We start from the raw sequence: 21,134 nt of genomic DNA, 5'->3' as shown, positions 1-21,134 counted from the left end.
GGAAAAAGACAGGAGACAACCAACACATTATATCCGTTGTGTATTAAGTGTATGGGTGATTGACTAGAGAGTGGTCAGGAAAGGCCTCTCTGGTGACAGGTGAGCAGAGATCTGAATAAATGTGAAGAATAAGTTATGTGGGTACATGAGGAAGAGAAGGAGGGACAAGGGAGCACTATGTACAGAAGCCTTGAGCACATCATGGTGAGCAAATACACCTTTGTGCCAATTAGAAAAAAAATGGCCCCATTATAGGGTGTGACTCAAGACCCTGGTCCCAGTAAGCAGAAACCTGGACTGCAGCTTTCACCCCACATTTTATGCCGTGCAGAAACCCAGCCCTAGGCCACTGCCCTGGCCCTGTGTTGGGTATGAGGTGACCAAGTGACTGAGTGAGCAAGCAAAAGAATGGAGGGAGACAAAGTCACCTAATGGAGACTTTGTAGGCCACAGTAAGACGTGTGTCCACATGCACAGACGGACACGGCTGGGAATCAAACCTGCAGATTTTTTTTTTTAATGGTGCTGGGAATTGAACCCAGGTTCTCCTGCATAAACTCACAGATTTTTAAAGAACAGCTTTGCCGATATAATGTATAGACCATACAATTCACCCATTTAAAGTATACAAGCAATGACTTTCAGTATATTCAAACGTTGTACAGCTATTATTACAACCAGTTTGGGAACTTTTTCATAGTTTCAAAAAGAAGCCCTATGCCCTTACCATCACCTCTCACTCCACCCCTACCTCTATCCCCAAGGGCAATCCCTAGGCTACTTTTTGTCTATAGATTTGCCTATTCTGACATTTCATATTAACAGAATCCTGCATTATGTGCATACTTCTCTCACTTAGCCTGATGTTTTTAAAGTTCATCCATGTTTTAGCATGTTTCAGTACTTCGTTTATTTTTCTTGCTGAATCATATTTTACGGTATGTGTGACATTTAATTTTACTTATTTATTTGGTACTAGGGATTTAACCCAGGGGTGCCCTATCATTGAGTGACATTCCCAACCCTTTTTATTTTTTTACTTTGAGACAGGGCCTCTCTAAAGTGCTAAGGCTGACCTCAAACTTGAGATCTTCTTGACTCAGCCTCCCAAGTTGCTGGGATTTCAGGTGTGCACCATCTCTCCCAGCAGTATGACATTTTATTTATTCACTCATCAGTTGATGGGAATTTGAATTGTTTCCACTTTGGGGATATTATGAATAATGCTGGTAGCGATGTACATGTACAAGTTTTCAGGTGAATATGTTTCCATTTTTCTTGGGTGTACTTAGGAATAGAATTGTCCTTGATCCACTTTGAGTTGAGCTTTGTGCAGGGTGAGAGATAAAGGTTCAATTTAATTCTCCTACTTATGGATTTCCAGTTTTCCCAGAACCATTTGTTGAAGAGGTTATCTTTCCTCCAATGTAGGCTTTTGGCACCTTTGTCTGGTATGAGATAATTGTATTTATTTGGGTTTGTCTCTGTGTCTTCTATTCTGTTCCATTGGTCTTAATATCTGTTTTGGTGCCAATACTATGCTGTTTTGGTAATATAGTAATATTTTTAAAAAATATCTTTAGTTGTAAATGGACACAATACCTTTATTTTATTTATTTTTATGTGGTGCTGAGGATGGAACCCAGTGTCTCACACATGTTATACAAGTGCTCTACCACTGAGCCACAACCCCAGCCCTCTGTACTATAATGCAAGGTCTGATATTGTCATGCTTCTTGCTTCACATTTCTTGCTAAGAATTGCTTTGGCTATTATGGACCTCTTATTTTTCCAAATGAATTTCATGACTGCTTTTTCTAGTTCTATGAAGAACATCTTTGAAATTTAATAGGAATTGCCTCAAATCTTGGTAGTGTGGCCATTTTGACAAAATTAATTCTGCCTCTCCAAGAATATGGGAGATCTTTCCATTTTCTAAGGTCTTCAATTTATTTCTTTAGTGTTCTATAGTTTTCATTGTAGAATCTTTTACCTGTTTTTTTAGATTTATTCCCAAGTTTTCTTTTGTTTTTGTTTTTGTTTTTTTGAGGCTGGGATAGTTTTTCTAATTTCTCTTTTAGCTGAATCATCATTACTGTATAGGAACACAATTGATTTATAGATATTAATTTTATAGCCTGCTACTTTGCTGAATTTGTTTAGGAGTTCTAGTAGTTTTGATATTTTTTTCAGTTCTCAATGAATCTTTATTTATTTGTTTATTTTTTTAAAGAGAGAGAGAGAAGAGAGAGAGAGAGAGAGAGCGAGAGAGAGAGAGAGAGAGAGAGAGAGAGAGAATTTTGTATTATTTATTTTTCAGTTTTCGGTGGACACAACATCTTTTTTTAAATTTTATTTTATGTGGTGCTGAGGATTGAACCCAGCGCCCCATGCATGCCAGGCGAGCGCCTTACCGCTTGAACCACATCCCCGGCCCCATGAATCTTTATTTGTATGCGGTGCTGAGAATTGAACCCAGTGCTTTACACATGCTAGGCAAGTGCTCTACCACTGTGCTATGAAGCCAGCCCTGAGTTCTAGTAGTTTTGTGGTGGAGTTTTTTGTGTCTTCTAAATATAGAATCATGTAATCAGCAAATAGGGATGTTTGAGGTCTTCTTTTCCTATTCGTATTCCTTTAATTTTTTTTCCTTTTTATTTTTTTGTCTAATTGCTCTGGCTAGTGTTTCAAGGACTATGTTGAATAGAAATGTTAAGGGAGGACATCCCTATCTTGTTCCTGTTTTTAGATGGAATGCTTTCAGTTTTTCTTTTTTATATATTTATTTATTTATTTTTAGATGTAGGTGAACATAACATAATTGCCTTTATTTTTATGTGGTGCTGAGAATGGAACCCAGGTCATTCTAGGCAAGCACTCTACTGCTGAGCCACAATCCCAGCCCCATGCTTTCAGTTTTTCTTCATTTAGAATGACATTGGCCTTGGGCTTAACATATATAGCTTTTACAATGTTGAGGTATGTTCCTACTATCCCTAGTTTTTCCAATGTTTTGAACATGAATGGATGCTGTATTTTGTCAAATGCTTTTTCTGCATCTATTGAATAACAATGTGATTCTTGTCTTTAAGCATATTGATGTCATGAATTACATTCACTGATTTCCATATGTTGAACCAACTTTGCATTCCAGGGATGAAACACACTTGATCATGGTGCACTATCTTTAAAATATGTTTTTATATTCAGTTTGCCAGTATTTTATTAAGAAATTTTGCATCTATATTCATCAGGGATATTGGTCTGAAGTTTTGTTTCCTGATGTATCTTTGTCTGGTTTTGGTATCAGGATGATACTAGCTTCTTAGAATGAGTTTGAAAAGGTTCCTTCCTTTCCTGTTTCATGGAATAACTCAAGGAGGATTGGTGTTAGGTCTTTGAAGGTCTGGTAGAACTCGGCTGAGAATCCGTCTGGTCCTGGGCTTTTCTTTGTTGGTAGGCTTTTGATGGCATCTTCAATTTCAATTGCTTAAAATTGATCTGTTTAAATTTTCTATGTCCTCCAGATTCAGTTTGGGTAGGTCAGATGTCTCTAGAAATTTGTCCATGTCTTCAAGATTTTCTAAGTTTCTAATTATCATCTGTATTCCAGTAGTGTCTGTGGTAATATTTCTTTTTTCATCATGAATTTTAGTAATTTGTGTTTTTTTCCCCTTATCTTGGTTAGCTTGGCTAACGGTTTTTCAATTTTATTTATTTTTTTAAGGAACCAACTTTATTTTTTTTTAAAGAGAGAGTGAGAGAGGAGAGAGAGAGAGAGAGAGAGAGAGAATTTTTTTTTAAATATTTATTTTTTAGTTTTCGGCGGACACAACATCTTTGTTGGTATGTGGTGCTGAGGATCGAACCCGGGCCGCACGCATGCCAGACAAGCGCGCTACCGCCTGAGCCACATTCCCAGCCCAAGGAACCAACTTTTGTTGATTTTTTAAATTGGGTTTTTGTTTGTTTGTTTGTTTCAATTTTGTTGATTTCAGCTTTGAATTTGATTATTTCCCATCTTCTACTACTTCTAGTGTTGATTTGTTCTTCTTTTTCAAGGGCTTTGAGATGTAATGTTAGGTTATTTCATTGGTGACTTCCTATTCTTTTAATGAATGAACTCAATGCAATGAACTTTTTTCTTAGAATCGCCTTAATAGTGTCCCAGAGATTTTGATATGTTGTGTCGTTATTCTCATTTATCTCTAAGCATTTTTTTTCATTTCATTCCTGATTTTTTTCTGCTATACATTGGTCATTAAAAAGTGTATTATTTAGTCTCCAGGAGTTAAATAGCTTCTATTTTTTATTTTATCATTGATATCTAATTTCATTCCATTATGATCTGATAGAATGCAAGGTGTTATGTCTATTTTTTATTTGCTAAGAATTGCTTTGTGACCTAAGATATGGTTTATGTTAGAGAAGGTTCTGTGTGCTGCTGAGGAGAAGTACATTCAGTCATTGATGGATGAAATATTCTATAAATGTCTGGTACGTCTAAATTATTAATTATAGTTTTTAGTTCTACAGCTCCTTTAGTTTTTGTTTGGAAGATTTTTCCAGTAGTGAGAGAGGTGTGTTTAAGTAACCCAGTATTATTGTATTGTGGCCTATTTGATTCTTGAAATTAAGAAGGATTTGTTTGGTCTTTGTAAATGCTGCATTGTTTGAGGCATAAATTTTTATGATTGTTATGTCTTCTTGATGTATAGTTCCATTAAGCAATATGAAATGTTCTTCTTTGTCCCTTCTGATTAATTTTGGCTTGAGGTCCAAAAATTTGTGATATGAGGCTAGAAACCCCTGCTTGTGTATGAGATGCCTGTGAAAAATATGCTTTTTCCCATCCTTTTTACCTTCAGTCTGTGGATGTCTTTGCCTATGAGGTGAGTCTCTTGGAGACACCCATATTGTTGGATCTGTTTTTTAATATAGTCTGCCAGTCTATTCTTTTTGATTGATGAGTTTAGGCTATTTACAGTCAAGATTATTATTGAGAAATGATTTTATTTCCTATCATTTTGATTTATTGCTGGTCTTTTTTTTTCCTTAAAGAAAGAATGAGAGAGAGAGAAAAAGAGAGAGAGAGAGTGAGAGAGAATTTTTTAATATTTATTTTTTAGTTTTCGGCTGTCACAACATCTTTGTTTGTATGTGGTGCTGAGGTTCGAACCTGGGCCGCACGCATGCAAGGCGAGCATGCTACTGCTTGAGCCATATCCCCAGCCCTATTGCTGGTCTTAATTTGAATTAGTTTCTTCTTTGATTGACTATTATTCTGTGTAGTTCCTAACTTTGTTGGTTTTCAATTTTATTTTTCATTGCTTCTTCATGAAATATTTTATTGAATATGTTCTGTAGTGCAGGCTTTCTATTGTGAATTATTTTAACTTTTGTTTATCATGGAAGGTTTTTATTTCATTGTCAATTTGGAAGCAGGTAGAGTTTGTGTGGTTGGCATCTATTTTCTTTCAGAGGTTGGTGTATATTATTCCAAAACCTCCTAGCTTTGAGTGTCTGGTTTGAGAAATCAGCTGAGATCCAGATTGGTTTCCCTCTAAATGTGAACTATCATTTTCCTCTGGCAGTTTTTAAAATTCTATCCTTCTTCTGTATGCTAGGCATTTTCATAAATAATGTGCCTTGGTATGTGTCTGTTGTAATTTTGTATATCTGGAGTCCTGTTAGCCTCCTGTATTTGATTTTACATTTCATTCTTAAGGTTTTGGAAATCTTTTGATATTATTTCTTTGAAAAAATTGTGCCCTCCTTTTGTATCTCTGAGCCTTATCTATTCTGATAAATCTTATATTTGGTATTTTCATGTTATCCCATGTTTCTTAGTAGTTCTATTCATGGTATTTTTTAAGAGTATCAAATTATTTTATTACAAAACTTAACACCATTTACTGATCATCCACTTTTCTAAAAATCACAAACACAAGAAAAGAACAAATTCATCCAAGGTTCACCAGCCCTGGGAAGATAGGAAAAACCCCTGAACAGGGAACCTGCAAATATTTTTCTTATGCCTGGTATCTTAGCATCCTACTTCACTCTAGGCTTCCACTTTTTGTCACCTCTGACAAGGGGAGGAAACTGGCTAGAAGAATCACTGACAAGAAGGTCACAACCAACTTTAAGGCTATGTGATACTAAGGGCTTGTACATTCTAGTTTGTAACTCTGATAAATGATATCAGATAAGCACTGTCAAAATACCTATTCCCGGGCTGGGACTGTGGCTCAGGCAGAGTGCTCGCCTAGCATGGGCAAAGGCATTGTGTTGTGTCCATCTACACCTGAAAAATAAATATTAAAAAAAAAAACCAGCAATGACTTTATTTATTAAAAAAAATATCTACTCCCCACTAACATTTACTGTCCTTATTCTCTGAATTACCTTTGGAACTGGTTGTGTTATTTCATTTTAGCTTATGTTTATCCCAGAGCACAAACCCTAAAATCCATGTGCAGTCTCCATGTTCAAGTTTAGAATTGCTTCAGACAACCCCAGTGGCTGTATTGTTCATGTTCTATAGTATGTACTGGGTGTCATACCCTTACACAAGCAGGTCAAGTGGCAGCCCAGTGCAGAGGGCACACAGGGACAACTTTCCCACTGCCAATCTTATTCCTGCTCTATCTGGACACTGCCCCACAGTTAAGGTAGATTTTTTTATTTCAGTGGCCCCAACTGAATGAAGTCATATTCTCATGGATCAGGAATCCAGTTCTTCACCATTAATTAAATGGGGTTTTCAAACAGAGCCAGGAATATTCTTAGGAAATGTCCTGGGACTGGGCTGGTGGGTTCTCAATCTCTTGCTTGGGAGGGGACACTGGCACAGCTTATTTTTTTCTGGGCCGCCAGGAACTCATGAATCATTTGAGCTGATGTTAACCCTCTTTAGAAAAGTTATCAGCAAAGATTTTATCCCATTCTACAGGTTCTCTAGTAACATTCTTAATTTTTTTTTCTGCACAGAAGCTTTCTAATTTGATGCCAATTGCTTTATTAACTCTTTACTATTTTTTCTTGAGCTTTAGAGGTCATATTGACAAAGTCATTGCTCATACCTATATGTTTTAGTGTTGTTGATCTTACGTTTCTTGTATTTTTTTTTTTTTTTGCACTGGGGATTGAACCCAGGGGAACTTAACCACTGAGCCATACCCTGAGCCTTTTAAAAAATATTTTATTTAGAGAAAGGATCTCACTAAATTGCTTAGGGACTCACTAAGTTGCTGAGGCAGGCTTTGAACTTGCCTCCTCCTGCCTCACTCAGCCTCCCAATCCTCTGGGACTATAGACATGTGCCACTATGCCTGACTCTTATGTTTTCATCCATGAGTTGTATAGTTTCTAGGTCCTTGATCCATTTTGAGTTAACTTTTATTCAGGGTGAGAGATAAAGGTCTACTTTTATTCTAGACCCTTATCTCTTACCAGTTGTCCCAGAACAATTTGTTAAAAAGTCTGTCTTGAGCTGGGGTTGTGGCTCAGTGGTAGAGCTTTTGCCTAGCATGTGTGAGGCCCTGGGTTCAATTCTCAGCACCACATAAAAAAAATAAAATAAAGGTCCATTGTCAACTAAATATTTAAAAAAAATGTTTGTCTTTTCTCCAATGTATGTTTTTGGTATCTTTGTCAAGGATCTGATGATTGTATCTGTGTGGATTTGTTTCTTCTGTCATATATATATTAGTTGTAGATGGACACACTAACTTTATTTTATATTTTTATGTGTACTGACGATTGAACCCAGGGCCTCACACATACTAGGCAAGTGCTCTACCATTGAACTATAACCCAGCCCCTGTGTGGGTTCATTTCTGTGTCTTCTATTCTATACTGTAGGTTAGTGCATCTGTTTTTATGCCAGTACCTTGCAGTTTTTGTTACTATAGCTCTGTAGTATAATTTGAAGTTAGGTTTTGTGATGCCTCCAGCATTGTTTTTTTTTTGGCTTAGAATTACTTTAGCTATTCTGGGTGTTTTATTCTTCCATATTAATTTTAGGACTGCTTTTCCTAGTATTCTTGATATTTTGATGGGCATTACATTGAATCTGTATATTACTTTTGGTAGTATGGCCATTTTGACAATATTAATTCTGCCCATTCACTTCTTTTGTTTTGTTCAACTTCTTTCTTCAATATTCTGTAAGTTTTCATTGTAAAATTCTTTCATCTCCTTGATTAGATTTATTCCCAGGTATTCTTTTTAAATTATTGTGTAATTTTGTAACATATTGATTTTTTTTGATGCCATTCATTCTTGGTAAATTGGAAAGCTATTCATTTCTGTATGTTGATTTTGTAACCTGCTATTTTGCTGAATTTGTTTTTTAGCTCTAGCAGTTCTTTGGTGGGGCTTTTTGGATCTTCTAAGTATAGAATCGCATCATCTGCAAACAGTGGTAATTTAACTTCTTCCTTTCCTATTTTTATTTCTTTTATTTTATTCTCTTAACCAATTGCTCTGGATAGAACTTCCAGTAGTATATTAAATAGAAGTGTTAAAATTGGACATCCTTTTTTTTTCAGATTTTAAAGGAAATGCTTTCCATTTTTCCCCATTATGATGTTGGCTTTGGATTTTTCATAGATAGCCTCGATGATGTTCAGGTAGTTTCCTTCTATCCCTAGTTTCTTCAATGTTTTTACATGAATGGGTGTTGAATTTTGTTGAAGGCTTTCTCTGAATCTTTGAGATAACTAAGTGATTTTTGACTTTGATTATATTTTTATGTGATGAATTACATTTATTGATTGTATATGTTAAACCATCCTTGCCCTCCTTGGTCTTCTTACTATATTATCTATTAAGGATTTTTTGCATCTAAGTCAGGGCAAAGAACATGAAAGTCCAGACTTACACGTTGTTTTTTCATTTGCATTAAGGGCCTTGGTGAAGGTGATGAGAAGTCACCTGTTGACTGTCAGCATCTGGAGTATCTTCTTTCTCTCTTTCAGAGTAAAGGCCCTAAAGCTGTCATCAACATCAAGGACTTGAATGCCACTTTCCAGACAGAGAAGATAGGGCACCCACACGGGCTGCAGATCACCTACAGGAGAGAGCGCCACATCAGGAACCTGTTTGTGTACCATGAGAGTGGGAAGGTGAGATGGCTGGAGTCCCACCCCAGCTGCCGGTCCAGCTCACCACCATCCTTGCTCATTGCACAATCTGTTTTCAGTTTCCAGTGTGACACAGAGGTCTGAAGAAGGCAGAGTGAGATGTGGGAGAGGAACCTGGTAGATGCCATGGTCCTATACGGACAGTGCACAATCACCAGTGGGAGTCCAGTTAGCAGAAGGGACTATGCCTCAGGATGGTACATCCAGATAGGGCCTGAGTTTCTGAATATAGGAGAAATGGCTAACTCAGGCTAGGGCCTTTCTGCTCAGCTGCTGTCCTGGACCAACAGCATTGGCATCACTTGGGAACTTGTTAGAACCAGAGTCCCAAGTCCATCCCAGACCTACTGAATTAGAAACTTCCCTTCAACAGGATCCTTAGGTGATCCCAAAACACGTGAAAGTTTGAGAAGCGTTACTTAATGGTCTGCAGATCAGCCCAGAGAAGAGAAGGCCAATAGTCCAGGTTTGAGAGAGTACACAGGGTCAGATCCTGACCACATGTTGGGGGCAAAGAACAGAGGTGCTAAGTAGTGGGTAGAGGGAAGTCAGGGTTTACATTTTGTGGGCATCTATTAACTCTGCTGTTCTATACAGCATTTTTTTTTGTTGTTGTTGTTGTTGTTTTTTATACATTTTTTATAATATTTATTTTTTAGTTTTAGTTGTCAATACTTTCATTTTATTTTTTATTTTTTATATGGTGCTGAGGACTGAACCCAGGGTCTCGCACGTGCTAGGCAAGTACTCTACCGCTGAGCCACAATCCAAGCTCAGCATTTATATATCTACACACACACACACACACACATACATATAGTTGTCAATGGACCTTTATTTTTATTTATTTATTTTTTATGTGGTGCTGAGGATCGAACCCAGTGCCTCACAGATGCTAGGCAAGTGCTCTGCCACTGAGCTACATCCCCAGCCCCTGCATTTCTTAATCTTCTAAACAACCATGGAGGGCTAGGGATGTGGCTCAGCGGTAGAGCACTCGGCTAGCACGTGCAAGGCCCTGGGTTCAATCCTCAGCACGACATAAAAATAAATAAATAAAATAAAGGTATTGTGTCCCTCTACAAAATAAAAAATAAAATGTTAAAAAAAAAACAAAAAACAACCATGGAAATGTCTTGTCCCCTTGCTCCCAAGCCAATGATTCCTGGGCCCTGCACCCATTTTTACCATTCCATGTGCCTCTGCTGGTGGGATAACCTTTAGCATTAGGAGCCAGGAACCAGATGCAGGGACTAGGCCTTCCCGAGACCCACACTGGAATGTTGCCTGTGGGTCACCCTGTCAGCAGCCTTTGCAGACTCCTTCGTCTACTCCACAGTCTACCTGGGTGCCTCGTGGCAAGGGTTTGGAGTCAAAGTTAGAGCCCCGGCTCTGCTGTTCTCCACTGTGTTGCTGGGGCGGGTCCCTTCCCTGTGCTTGTTTTTGGATTCTGGCACCCATCCCTCAGAAGGACTTTAAGAGCTGAATGACCATGAACCACGGATGTGAAAGATTTCATCACCATTACGTGCATTACAAACATTACTTGTTACGGTTGATATTTGCTCATGACTGTAGAAGACGTCAAGGGCAAAGTCTTGTAGTCATGTATTCATTTACAAACTCACTCTCTTAACAAATTCTTCTTGAGCCCCTGCAGTGTGTGAAGGGTCTAGGGAGTATCATCATGAATGGTGCAGAGCCATGGGCCTCAAGGATCTCACAGTCTAGGGAGGAAGGCGGAAATAGGCACTGACCATGCCCTGGGATGGGTGGCCATGCTGGGGACACACAGAAGACGTGTGTTTTTAGGATGTGTGCAGGAGGGTCAAGAAGGCTTTCCAGAGGAAAGTTTCTATTTAAGAATTTGGGGGATTCTGCTAAAAAGGAGCATTCTACCATGGTGTAAAGGACATGGTATAAAGAGCATGGTGGCCACGCCTGTAATCCCAGTGGCTCAGGAGGCTGAGGCAGGAGGATCATGAATTCAAAGCCAGCCTCACCAACTTAGTGAGGCCCTAAGCAACTCAGTATCTAAATAAAATATAAAAAGGGCTGGGGATGTGGCTCAGTGGTTAAGCACCCTTGGGTTCAATCCCCAGCATCACACACACACAGAAAAAGGAGCACAATCTGGTTTAAAGAAGCATGAACAGGAAGGGGACAGAAGTATTTGTTTTAAGGGCCAGAAGTACTGCTGGGCCTCCTGAGAGATTAAAATCAGGAACTAGCACTCATCTCTCCTCTCCTCCCTCTCTCTCTCTCTCTCTCTCTCTCTCTCTCTCTCTCTCTCTCTCTCTCTCTCTCCAGAGAGGCAAAAAGGAAGAGAAAATGAGAGGAGGAGAGGGAGAGAGAGAGGGAGGGACAAAGTACACTCTTTAACAGGCACAAGTTGACCTTACATCATCAGGGATCAAATGGTACCACACTTGTTTTGTTTCCCTAAATTCAAGAGCCTCATTTCCAAGATTAGCAAGGAATGTAATCAGTCATCTCTCTTGTCCCAGGGACACCAGTCCATTACTGGAGAGACCTTATAAAGTGGTAGCCTGAGCGAGTTTTTCTGGTCTGGCCCCATTCCCTTAGTGCCTGAGACCCTAGAAAGTTCTTAACAAACCCAGGGGCAAGATGGCTTGGAACTTCAGAATACTAGCCCCCTATCCTTGACCTAGGGGTAACAAGTGGAAATTGTTTCATTCCTTTAAAACCATATTTAAATGACTTTTTCAGTCACCTTATTACCTCAAAGTCCAGTGCTGCAGCTATTTGGACAAGTCTTTCAGCCTCCCAGTTCCTGGGAGAAAGAATCTGGTAAATCCAGTCCAGCCTCTCTATCGGTCCAGTCCTGGTCCAGGTGCTATGGCCCAGGAAGAGCAGGATTGGGAATGGAAATGGGGGTGAGGGGCAGTTCTCAGAGAAACAGGTTGGCTAAGCAACCAGCCGAAAATTTATTACATCTAAACTGACCTGGTAGAATGTTCTAGTTAAAAGATGTGTGTGGGAGGGAGGTGGGTGAGGCCAAGTGCGCCAGGAGGAGGGGATAGCATGAGTTAGGGGTATTGAAAATGTTGAGTGCAAAGAGCTCAGAGGGCAGAGTGTGTCATGCTAAAGAACTTAGGGTAGTGGAGGCGTCCAGCCAACCTGGATGAATTAACCAGATAGTCACTGTCTGAATCTGAGCTCCTGAATCGGAGTCTACATTTGAAGAAGATTCCAGATGATTCCAGCAGGCATTAGAAAGTGGAGAGCAATGTCCTGAGCCATTGTGTGTAGCTCCTATGCAGCTCACCTGAGTCCTTTCCCATAGCTCTGGAGTCCCTCCTGTCAGTGGTTTCCCTGAAGTCTGTGGCCTAGTCCTCCCAGGTTGACCCTAGCTGGAACTGTGTGGCCTATATGTGTGCTGAATGCATTGGCCCCAAACCTGAAAACCCTAACCAGCCACCAGACTCAGCCTCCCGTCCTCACCCGTCTGACTAGCTGTCTGTGTCCTTTGTATTTTGTCACAGGAGATAGTGGACTGGTTCAACGCCCTCCGCGCAGCCCGTCTGCAATACTTAAAAATGGCCTACCCCGAGCTTCCAGAGTCTGAGGTGAGCTACCTGTAGACCCCAACTTCTCAGTCTTCCCCTGCCACCTCCTCTCCTCAAGCTACTGATCCCTGAGGCCAGACGAGGTTTATTGCAGGCAAGACCTGGAAAGGAGAGGGTTGGGCACCACAGAGGGAAGCTGAAGGCTTTTATTTTTCTGGGGAGGCCGGAGGATAATGGACTCTAAAAATCAGGTCAGTTTCTTCCCTTCAGGACACATGGCCACTATAGTGTCAAGAGGCTCAGCCTTTGGACATCTCTTTCTGACTCCTTCTCCCACTAAAATGAACAAATGGTCCCTCCATACTGTTTAACAAAATGCTTTGGAGCCCATTTTATCTTGTAACCCTTTTGGGCAGGATGAGTATTCCCATTTTACAGATGAGAAATGGAGTCCCAGGAAGGTCAAGTGAGTAACGGAAGGTGCTCTTCTCACACTAACATCTGCCCTTTTCCCTATGGTGCTCTGGACTCAGGGAGGCCTTAGGATCTTCCCCACTGCAATTGTAACAGGAGAGGTCTGCCTACAATGGCCAAGGTAATGGTGAGCCCGAGAACTTCATTGGAACGGTCCTCAGGCCTGGGTGGGGTAGCCCATGTGGCACAAGGCAGAGGATGCTGCCTTGAGCCAGGAGGCCTGGACCCTCATGGACGCTCTGTCCCTGATTTGCTATGTGACTCCTGCAGGTCATGGCACCTCTCTGAGCATCTGTTTTCATATTGGGTGGTTGTTGCAGACCCTCTTCATGGTCTCTTCCAGCTCTGAGGTGCTGTAGCTCTGGTCCCTGTTTTAAGCTTTCCTCTAAGAGGCGTTTTAAGGTGATAGAGGTAGAGAGATCCTGTTAATCCTGGACTTTCCTTTCTCCCAATTCTTTGACCCTCTTTGCTCCTCAGTTCCAAAGCTTGCAGGGAGCTAGATGTCTGGGTTAGGGTCCACTCCGGTGGCCCAATGATGCATTGAGACAGCAGCTCCCTGGGTACAGTTCCAGTAAGGCCTGGCCTGGTTCTGAGAAGCCCTTGGAGGTTGGTGTGCTGAGTCAGCACGTGGAGCTGGCTCCTGCTTGCTCCCTTGGGCGGGAGTTGGGAGTGCTGACTGCTGACCAAGAGGAGGAGAGGACAAAGTGAAAGTGCTCAGCCTTGTTTCATTGGGGCTGGCTTCCCATCCTTGCTGACCCATGTGGAGGAAATTGGTCTTCAGCCAGTGTCCTCCATGTTCCCTTTTCTCTCTTGTTCATGATCATTACCCCTTATCCATCTCCAGTACCCACCTCTCTCCTCTGTCTTTCCTCGCACCCTATGTCTATGTATGGTGTGAAGTTCTGGGCAATCATCCAGACTTAGCTCAGGATTAAGGATCCAAATGCTGGAAACCCAGGGAGGCCCTGTGGAGTTGTGGTCTTTTTATCAGAAATAGATACAGGATCTGGGTACAATGCTTATAATCCCAGCTACTTAGGAAACAGAAGCAGGTGGATCACAAGTTCAAAGCCAGCGAGACAATTGAGCAAGACCCTATCTCAGAAATTAAACAAACAGGGATGGGTTCAAGAATACAGTGCTTGGGCTGGGGATGTGGCTCAAGCGGTAGCGTGCCCGCCTGCCACGCGTGCGGCCCGGGTTCGATCCTCAGTACCATATACAAACAAACATGTTGTGTCCGCCAAAAACTAAAAAATAAATATTAAAATTCTCTCTCTCTCTCTCTCTCTCTTAAAAAAAAAAATACAGTGCTTGTCTAGCATGAAGCTCTGGATTCAATCCCCAGTACCGCAAAAAGAAATCACAAAAACAAAAATGCATACAGGGCTGGGGATGTAGCTCAGTGGTAGAGCACTTTCCTAGCATACTTAATTCCATCCCCAGCACCACAAAAAAAAAGAAAGAAAGGTACACAGATTTTGATGTGTTATTTAGGGCAAGCCACCTCGCCTCTCTGAGCCTCAGTCTACTCATCTGTCACCACAGGGACAATGCTTACCTTCCAGGACTATTTTAAGAATCATTTGAGTCAAGTTATACAAGGTACAGTAAGGAGTTCCCTTCTTCCCATTGTTTCCCTGAGCCTAGACTAGCCCTGGGCTGGCTCAAGTTCAGAATAGGGAGCAACTGGTGACCCTATTTTCTCCAAATGGAGAAATTAAAGCTTATAGGATGTATTTTAGGGAAATGGGAGTAACATAGTTGAGGTTTTCATTTTTGGCCCCCAATTTCTCCCCTTTCAGATTTCCCATTCTTCTTCCCCAGATCTCTCTGCCCCTTTGCCCCTGCCCTGGAGCCTGGGAGAACGTGCTCTGTTCTTGAAACAAGTCTGCTGCTTGAAACTTTTGACTTGCCCAGTTGACACCCCCTCCCCACCCCGTCCTCCCACAGCACAGGAGGCCAGTGTCAATCCCTGGCAGCTTCTCTGAGCACAGGAGGGCAGGCTGGAGCTCACATGATCAAGTCTTGTCCATTGCACAGGAGGAACTGGCCCAGAGAGACAGAAGGTCTCATTAAGGTAGCACAGCTGGTTGAGACTAGAGGTGAAGCGAGAATGCATGTCCGTCCACTCCTAGCCCAGAGCTTTCCCTGTTTGCCCACTCTGCAGTCACTTCCTTGTGACCCTATATCAGTTTCCCTGCCAATGGCCAGTCTCAGTCAAGGGGGCTCTGGCACGTGTGCACCTTGGCACCACAGTGAGGTGGCAGGTGTATGGCCTTGTGCCTCTGAGTCCTGAGCATGCTACCAGCTACATAACTTAGAGAAGACCCCCCACCACTTCATTTCAGCTGGGTTTCTTCAGATGCACAATGAGGCCGATAAGATCCACCTCACAGGGCGGCTGAGGATTGCACCCAGATCCTGACACACAGTAGACCCTAGGAAAATGTTCCCAAGAGACACCAAGAGGGTCTCTCATGGTCTCACTTGAGTCCATTCTTGTGACTGAAGTTGTCCTTAAACCAAGTCCCTAAACTAAGACTCAGCCATGGCTGGTGAGCTCAGCAAATATCTGGGGTGCTGTCGACTGGCTTTGTTGAAATATTGATATTACATCCATTGCACATTCCAAATATAACCCCGTAAACCATGAGTTCACATCCTTCCCTATTCCAAACTTCCCCTTTCTCTGGGGGCCAAGTTCAGTGGGGAACCTTGAACTCCTGGGGTGTGAGGAGGGGGTCAGCCTCTGTCTCTCTTCCCCCAGCTCGTGCCCTTCCTCACCAGGAACTACCTCAAACAAGGCTTCATGGAAAAGACTGGTCCAAAGGTACATTCAACCACTCCTTGGGGGTCTTACATGGATCTGTCCCAACTACCAATAGGCCAGAATTGGGGAGGTGGGGAAATGGGGAAAGAGGGTTGGAGAGGGAGGGAAAGAAAGTAAACCCGTATTTGTGAGCTCCCGGGCTGAAGGGATGGGTGAAGACTCCATGTCAGCTGGCGTGTGATCCAGCCTTGCTCCAGGGCCTTCTTTCTCTCATGGGGGTATCCCAACCCCCATCATCATCACCATCAGCTTCTTTCCTCCAAACTCCCTCCATCTGGGGAAAAGCAGAGCCGAGAAGGGGATCCCTGGGGAGACAGCTTTTGGGCTTCCCAGAATCCTCTGCTGGGAACCCACTGGGACCCTCCAAGGAGAGGCAGACTGGCCCAAGGAAACACATTCATGCCAGGGTGAGGCTGCATGTGCACTCACTCCCTCACACTCAGCCTGACTCCTTTGCTAAACCACCTCCCTCCCCCAGCAGCAGCTTATTCCCACTTATCTATGAAGGAAAGGAAGGGCTGCTACTGTGGGGAGGAACCTGGATGTTGATGAAGCTTAAAGAAGCTGGGCTGGGCTGGGGAGATAGCTCAAGTGGTAGAGTGCCTGCCTCCCATGCACAAGGCCCTGGGTTCAATCCCCAGCACCACACATAAACAAAGTCTGACTGAAGGGGGTCCAGGTGGTTGGATGAGGCTTGAGGGGGAAGCAAAGGGAGGAGCAAGGCAAAGGTAGCTCCCAGAAGAGTTCTCTCTTCTAAAGAATCCTCCAGAAAAGGCAGCATTCCAGATATATATTATATATATATATATATATATATATATATATATATATATATTTTTAAATAAAAGATTTAATGTGTTTCTAGGATGGATGTTAAACAATGGTGCAAGGTGTTAGGGGTAGAGTGAGAAAAGTCTCAGGTGGGTTGGAAAAGGGGCCAAAGGTTTGCTTTAGGTTTCTTCCTTCTCTAGCTGGGCACCGCCCCTCCCTATGGCTTTTACCCCAGGGTTTTCTCTCCCCTGACCTAGGTTAGGATTGGGTCAAGGCCAGCACTTTCAGCTTGGCTGAACAGTAGCCACTTCTGATTTCCCCAGCTTCCTTTTTCTGAGATTTCTTTGTCCACAGCTTGAGAAAGAGGGAAGCGGGCCTTCCCAGCTCTGGCAGCACCTGGAGGCAGCTGGGGTGAAGCTGGAAGGGGGTGGGGTGGGAGATGAGGGCTGGGAATGGGGTTGGGAACTTGCAGAGCCCCGGAGAGAAGTACTGGGCTTGTTCTAGGCTGGCCCTGACCTCTGTCCCCTGCTTTGTCATCCCTGGTAAGAGGTTCCCTCTTTTGCAGCAGAGAGAACCTTTCAAGAAAAGGTGGTTTGCCCTGGATCCCCAGGAGCGGAGGCTGCTGTATTACAAGAACCCACTGGTAAGAGTCACTCCTGGTCCCTCCCCAGGACAGTCCCAAGGAGAAGTGGGTCAGCACTTGTCCAGCCTACACAAATAAACGCATCTCCTGGAGCCCCCAGGGTTGGGGAGCCCTGATCAGGAAAGCCTGTGCCCACCCCTTCTAAGTTAGTTCCTGTTCCTGAAGCCCATTGAGAGCTTCCCAGATGCTGCCAGTTGTGATTAGATAAGGCATGTTCTTCCCCCTGCAGGCTCTGGGGCCTGGTTTCTAACCAGGAGGCTGAGATGAGGAGTGGTGAGGAGTGGAGTCTCTCGAACCTGGTTGTCTGGGCTCCGGTCTCAGCCATGCCATTGTGGTGGCATGTCCTGGGTGGTGTACACACTGAGCTCTGTGTGCCTCAGTTTCCTTCTGTGAAAAATAGACTTAATATGTATGCCTTGCTCAGCGGGTCCCATGATGATCATGACTTCCTACATGGAAAGCGCTTGTATGCCCGGTGCCCAGCGATCTCTCCATACACGTTAAGTGTCTTCTCAACAGATTATGTGATTTGCTTCAGGGTTTTAACCTTTCAAATTCAAGTCGTTCCCCCACCCACCCACACGGTGGCATACCCCTGTCATCCCAGCGGCTCTGGAGGCGGAGGCAGGAGGATCGCGAGTTCAAAGCCAGCCTCAGCAAAAGCGAGGTGCCAAGCAACTCAGTGAGACCCTAAGTAAAACACAAAATAGGGCTGGGGAGGTGGCTCAGTGATTAAGTGCCCCGAGTTCAATCCCCAGTATCCGCCCACCCCACCCCTCAAAAAAAAAAAAAAAATTCGAGTTCCCCCCCGCAGCATAAATCCTGGCAAGGACACTCACTCACCCCCTTTACCAAAATAGACCTTGAGGGCTGTCAGTGCTTCAGGGGTCCCTCTGCCCCAGCGTGACCTCTGATGACCAGGTGCCTTTGATTTTCAGGATGCCTTTGAGCAGGGCCAGGTTTTTATCGGGAGCAAGGAGCAGGGGTACGAGGTCTCTGAAGACCTGCCCAAGGGCATCCGAGGGAATCGCTGGAAAGCCGGCATCACCATCGTCACCCCGGAGCGCAGATTCATCCTCACCTGTGCCACTGAGAAGGAGCAGCGGGAATGGCTGGAGAGTTTGCGGGATGTCCTGTGCCGCCCCTTGACCCCCCTCCACGTACCCAGTGAGAAGCAGGGACTGGGGGTTGTTTTTTTTGACAGAGGGTAGGAAGGGGTTTCTTCACTGGGACTCGACTGTGTTGCCAGAAGAGTCCTGACTCTGCGCTTTCTGTGGCCTTCTCTTCCTGCCAAAGAAAACACACAATTGTCGCCAGGAAATCCCCTCTGTGCCCCAAGTTCCTCTAACAGAGTCCTTCTCCATGAGCTTCAAAAGGAGTTTGGAGCCCGGGCGGTATTGCCCGCCTGTAATCCCAGTGACTCAGGAGGCTGAGGCAGGAGGATCTCAAGTTCAAAGCCAGCCTTAGCAAAAAGCAAGGCACTAAGCAACTCAGTGAGACCCTATCTTAAAAAAAAAAAAAAAAAAAGGACTGGGGTTGTGGATCAGTAGTCAGTGCCCTGAGTTCAATCCCTGGAACAACAACAACAACAAAAAAAAATGGTAGTTTGGTGCCAGCAGAACCCTTGAGTCTATCTCTGCCCAGCTCATCATCTAGGTGCTGGGCAACCTCTCCTTGTTCCTGGTCCCTGATCCCTTTTCTCATGAGAAAACTGTGTCCTCCTATTATTAGCTGAGGTCACCCTGCTGGGCAGCTCCTGGGACTTTGGATTCTGCCCCACTCCAGAGGGAAGGCTATTTTTAGTGTCCTTCTTTCCCCTGGGTCCTTCCCTCTGTCTGTCTCTCTGCGGCTCCTCCTCTTCACCCCAGCTGTGTCCCTGCACGGCTGCCCTGTCTGCTGACAGCCCTGCAGAAAGGGAGAGATGTGCTGAGCTGGAGCAGGAAACTTCTGACCCAGGGCTTGACTTCTGGGGCACAAGGGAGAAGTTCTGTGTTTGGAAAAGTACAGACTGAGCAGGTGACCTCACACAGCCCCTTGGGGAAACTCCTGTGCCCTCTGAGCCTGACCGGTGCAAACACAAACTCTCTCTTCTTCGTTGTCCCAGTTCCCAAAGCCAAAGAGCCTCAGAAGCAGATGTGGGAGGCGCTGGGTGGGTCAGCTGGCGCTTTCTTTTCTCTAGGTGCGCGTGTGTTGGAGTCTTTCGGTTTCTCTCTCCATCTCCATCTCTGTGCTTATCGCTCCCTCTCTAGTGTGTAGGTCCTCTGTGTCTCCCACTCTTTTGGTTTGTCTTCTTTTAAAAAAAAATGTTCTTTTTTGCTTTTCTTCCTTCCTATCTTTTTCATTCTGTTTTTTTTAATTTTGGCTCCCTCCGGTAGCATGACCCCCTCCCTCACACTCCTGTTTCCCTTGCAGCTGCAGTAGCAGAGAGTGGCTGTAGCAGCAGGTGACCCATCGGCTGGGGAGCTGGCTGGCCACCAGCCACCCACTGGAGCTCCTGGCATAAAGGAGGAGTTCTTATCTCTGATCCAGTTGCCCAGCACGAGTGCCCCACAGCCAGCAGCCAGCTTGGCAGAACTCACTGCTGACACTGAAGCTGTGATGGATCTTCCTGCTCCTTGGCCCTTCCCTACTGCCCAGCCTCCGGATCAGAGGACGTGGTACACAGTGAACACATATGTCACCCTGTCTTACAAACCAAGACTTGAAATGTCCTGAAGGCTCAGGACCTGCTCATCTGAAATGGAGGCATTATAGTGAAAAAGCACCCACAGCATCCTGCAAGTGGCGCTTTGAAAAAAAAAAAAAATTATCTGAATGTGATCATGAGGAAATAATCAGGCAGATTCACATTAGGTATGCTCTGCTGAACAGCCAGCTGGGACTCTTCAAAAAGGTCCATGTGATGAAAGGTAAAATAGTTTGGGAACTGTTGTAGGTCTGGCAACCAGCAGCCAGATGCAATGTGTGATTCTTGAGTAGGTCCTGGATTTTAAAAAAAATAGCTGTAAAGTACATAATTAAGATAATTGAAGAAATTTGAATATGGATTTATATTAGCTAATAGGATTGTAAGATTATGGTATTCATGCTGTAATGGTATAGGGAAAATATTCCTGTCCTTAGGAGTTGAAGTAAAATGTAATGATGTCTATGCCTAATTCCTAAAAGATTCAGCAAAAATAAGTGTATGTATAAGAATATGAATACAGTGTGGGTATGTATATATATATATATATACATATATCTACATATATACATACATATATATATATAGAGAGAGAAAGAGAAATACAGATATACATATATATATATAAAGAGAACAGTACTGTATAAATGTTATCAACTGATGAATCTAGATAAAGTGTAGATGGGGTTATTTTCCTATTAATACAAATATATAGGTTTGAAAGTTTTTATATTAAAACATTGGAGGAAAAAAAACCTGACTACTTTTCACTCTTCAAAAAGCATGTTTTTCTCTATGAATCCAAATGTTCCTGGAGCCAGGCACAATGTCACATGCCTGTAGTCCCAACTACTCATGAGGCTGAGGCAGCAGGATGGCAAGTTTGAGGCCAGCCTTGGACAGTTAACAAGACCCTGTCTCAAAATAAAAAATAAAGAGGGCTGGGGGTATAGCTCAGGGATAGAACTTTGGCCCAGAATGTGTGACACCCTGGTTTCAATCCTCAGACTCTGACTAACAAAAAATAAAAGTAGCCAGAGCAATGTTA

General features: G+C 43.3%; 1 protein-coding gene across 5 annotated transcripts in view; it reads left to right on the top strand.

Moving 5' to 3' along the window:
- Positions 1-21,134, top strand: part of Adap2 (ArfGAP with dual PH domains 2) — a 26,830-nt gene extending 5,696 nt beyond the window's left edge. For 3 of the 5 annotated variants that reach the window (XM_078042500.1, XM_078042498.1, XM_078042502.1), the window contains 7 exons: positions 8,985-9,131; positions 12,656-12,739; positions 13,213-13,274; positions 15,924-15,986; positions 17,323-17,400; positions 18,339-18,567; positions 19,813-21,134. In XM_078042500.1, the coding sequence (XP_077898626.1) occupies positions 8,985-9,131; positions 12,656-12,739; positions 13,213-13,274; positions 15,924-15,986; positions 17,323-17,400; positions 18,339-18,549 (645 nt within the window). In that variant the 3' untranslated portion in view covers positions 18,550-18,567; positions 19,813-21,134. The remainder of the gene's footprint in view (positions 1-8,984; positions 9,132-12,655; positions 12,740-13,212; positions 13,275-15,923; positions 15,987-17,322; positions 17,401-18,338; positions 18,568-19,812) is intronic. The other 2 variants (XM_078042499.1, XM_078042501.1) reach the window with 2 other exon arrangements.

Source organism: Ictidomys tridecemlineatus, chromosome 3 (genome assembly GCF_052094955.1).
Source record: "Ictidomys tridecemlineatus isolate mIctTri1 chromosome 3, mIctTri1.hap1, whole genome shotgun sequence".
Lineage (NCBI taxonomy): Eukaryota > Metazoa > Chordata > Mammalia > Rodentia > Sciuridae > Ictidomys > Ictidomys tridecemlineatus.
This window is presented reverse-complemented; position numbering and strand designations above follow the sequence as displayed.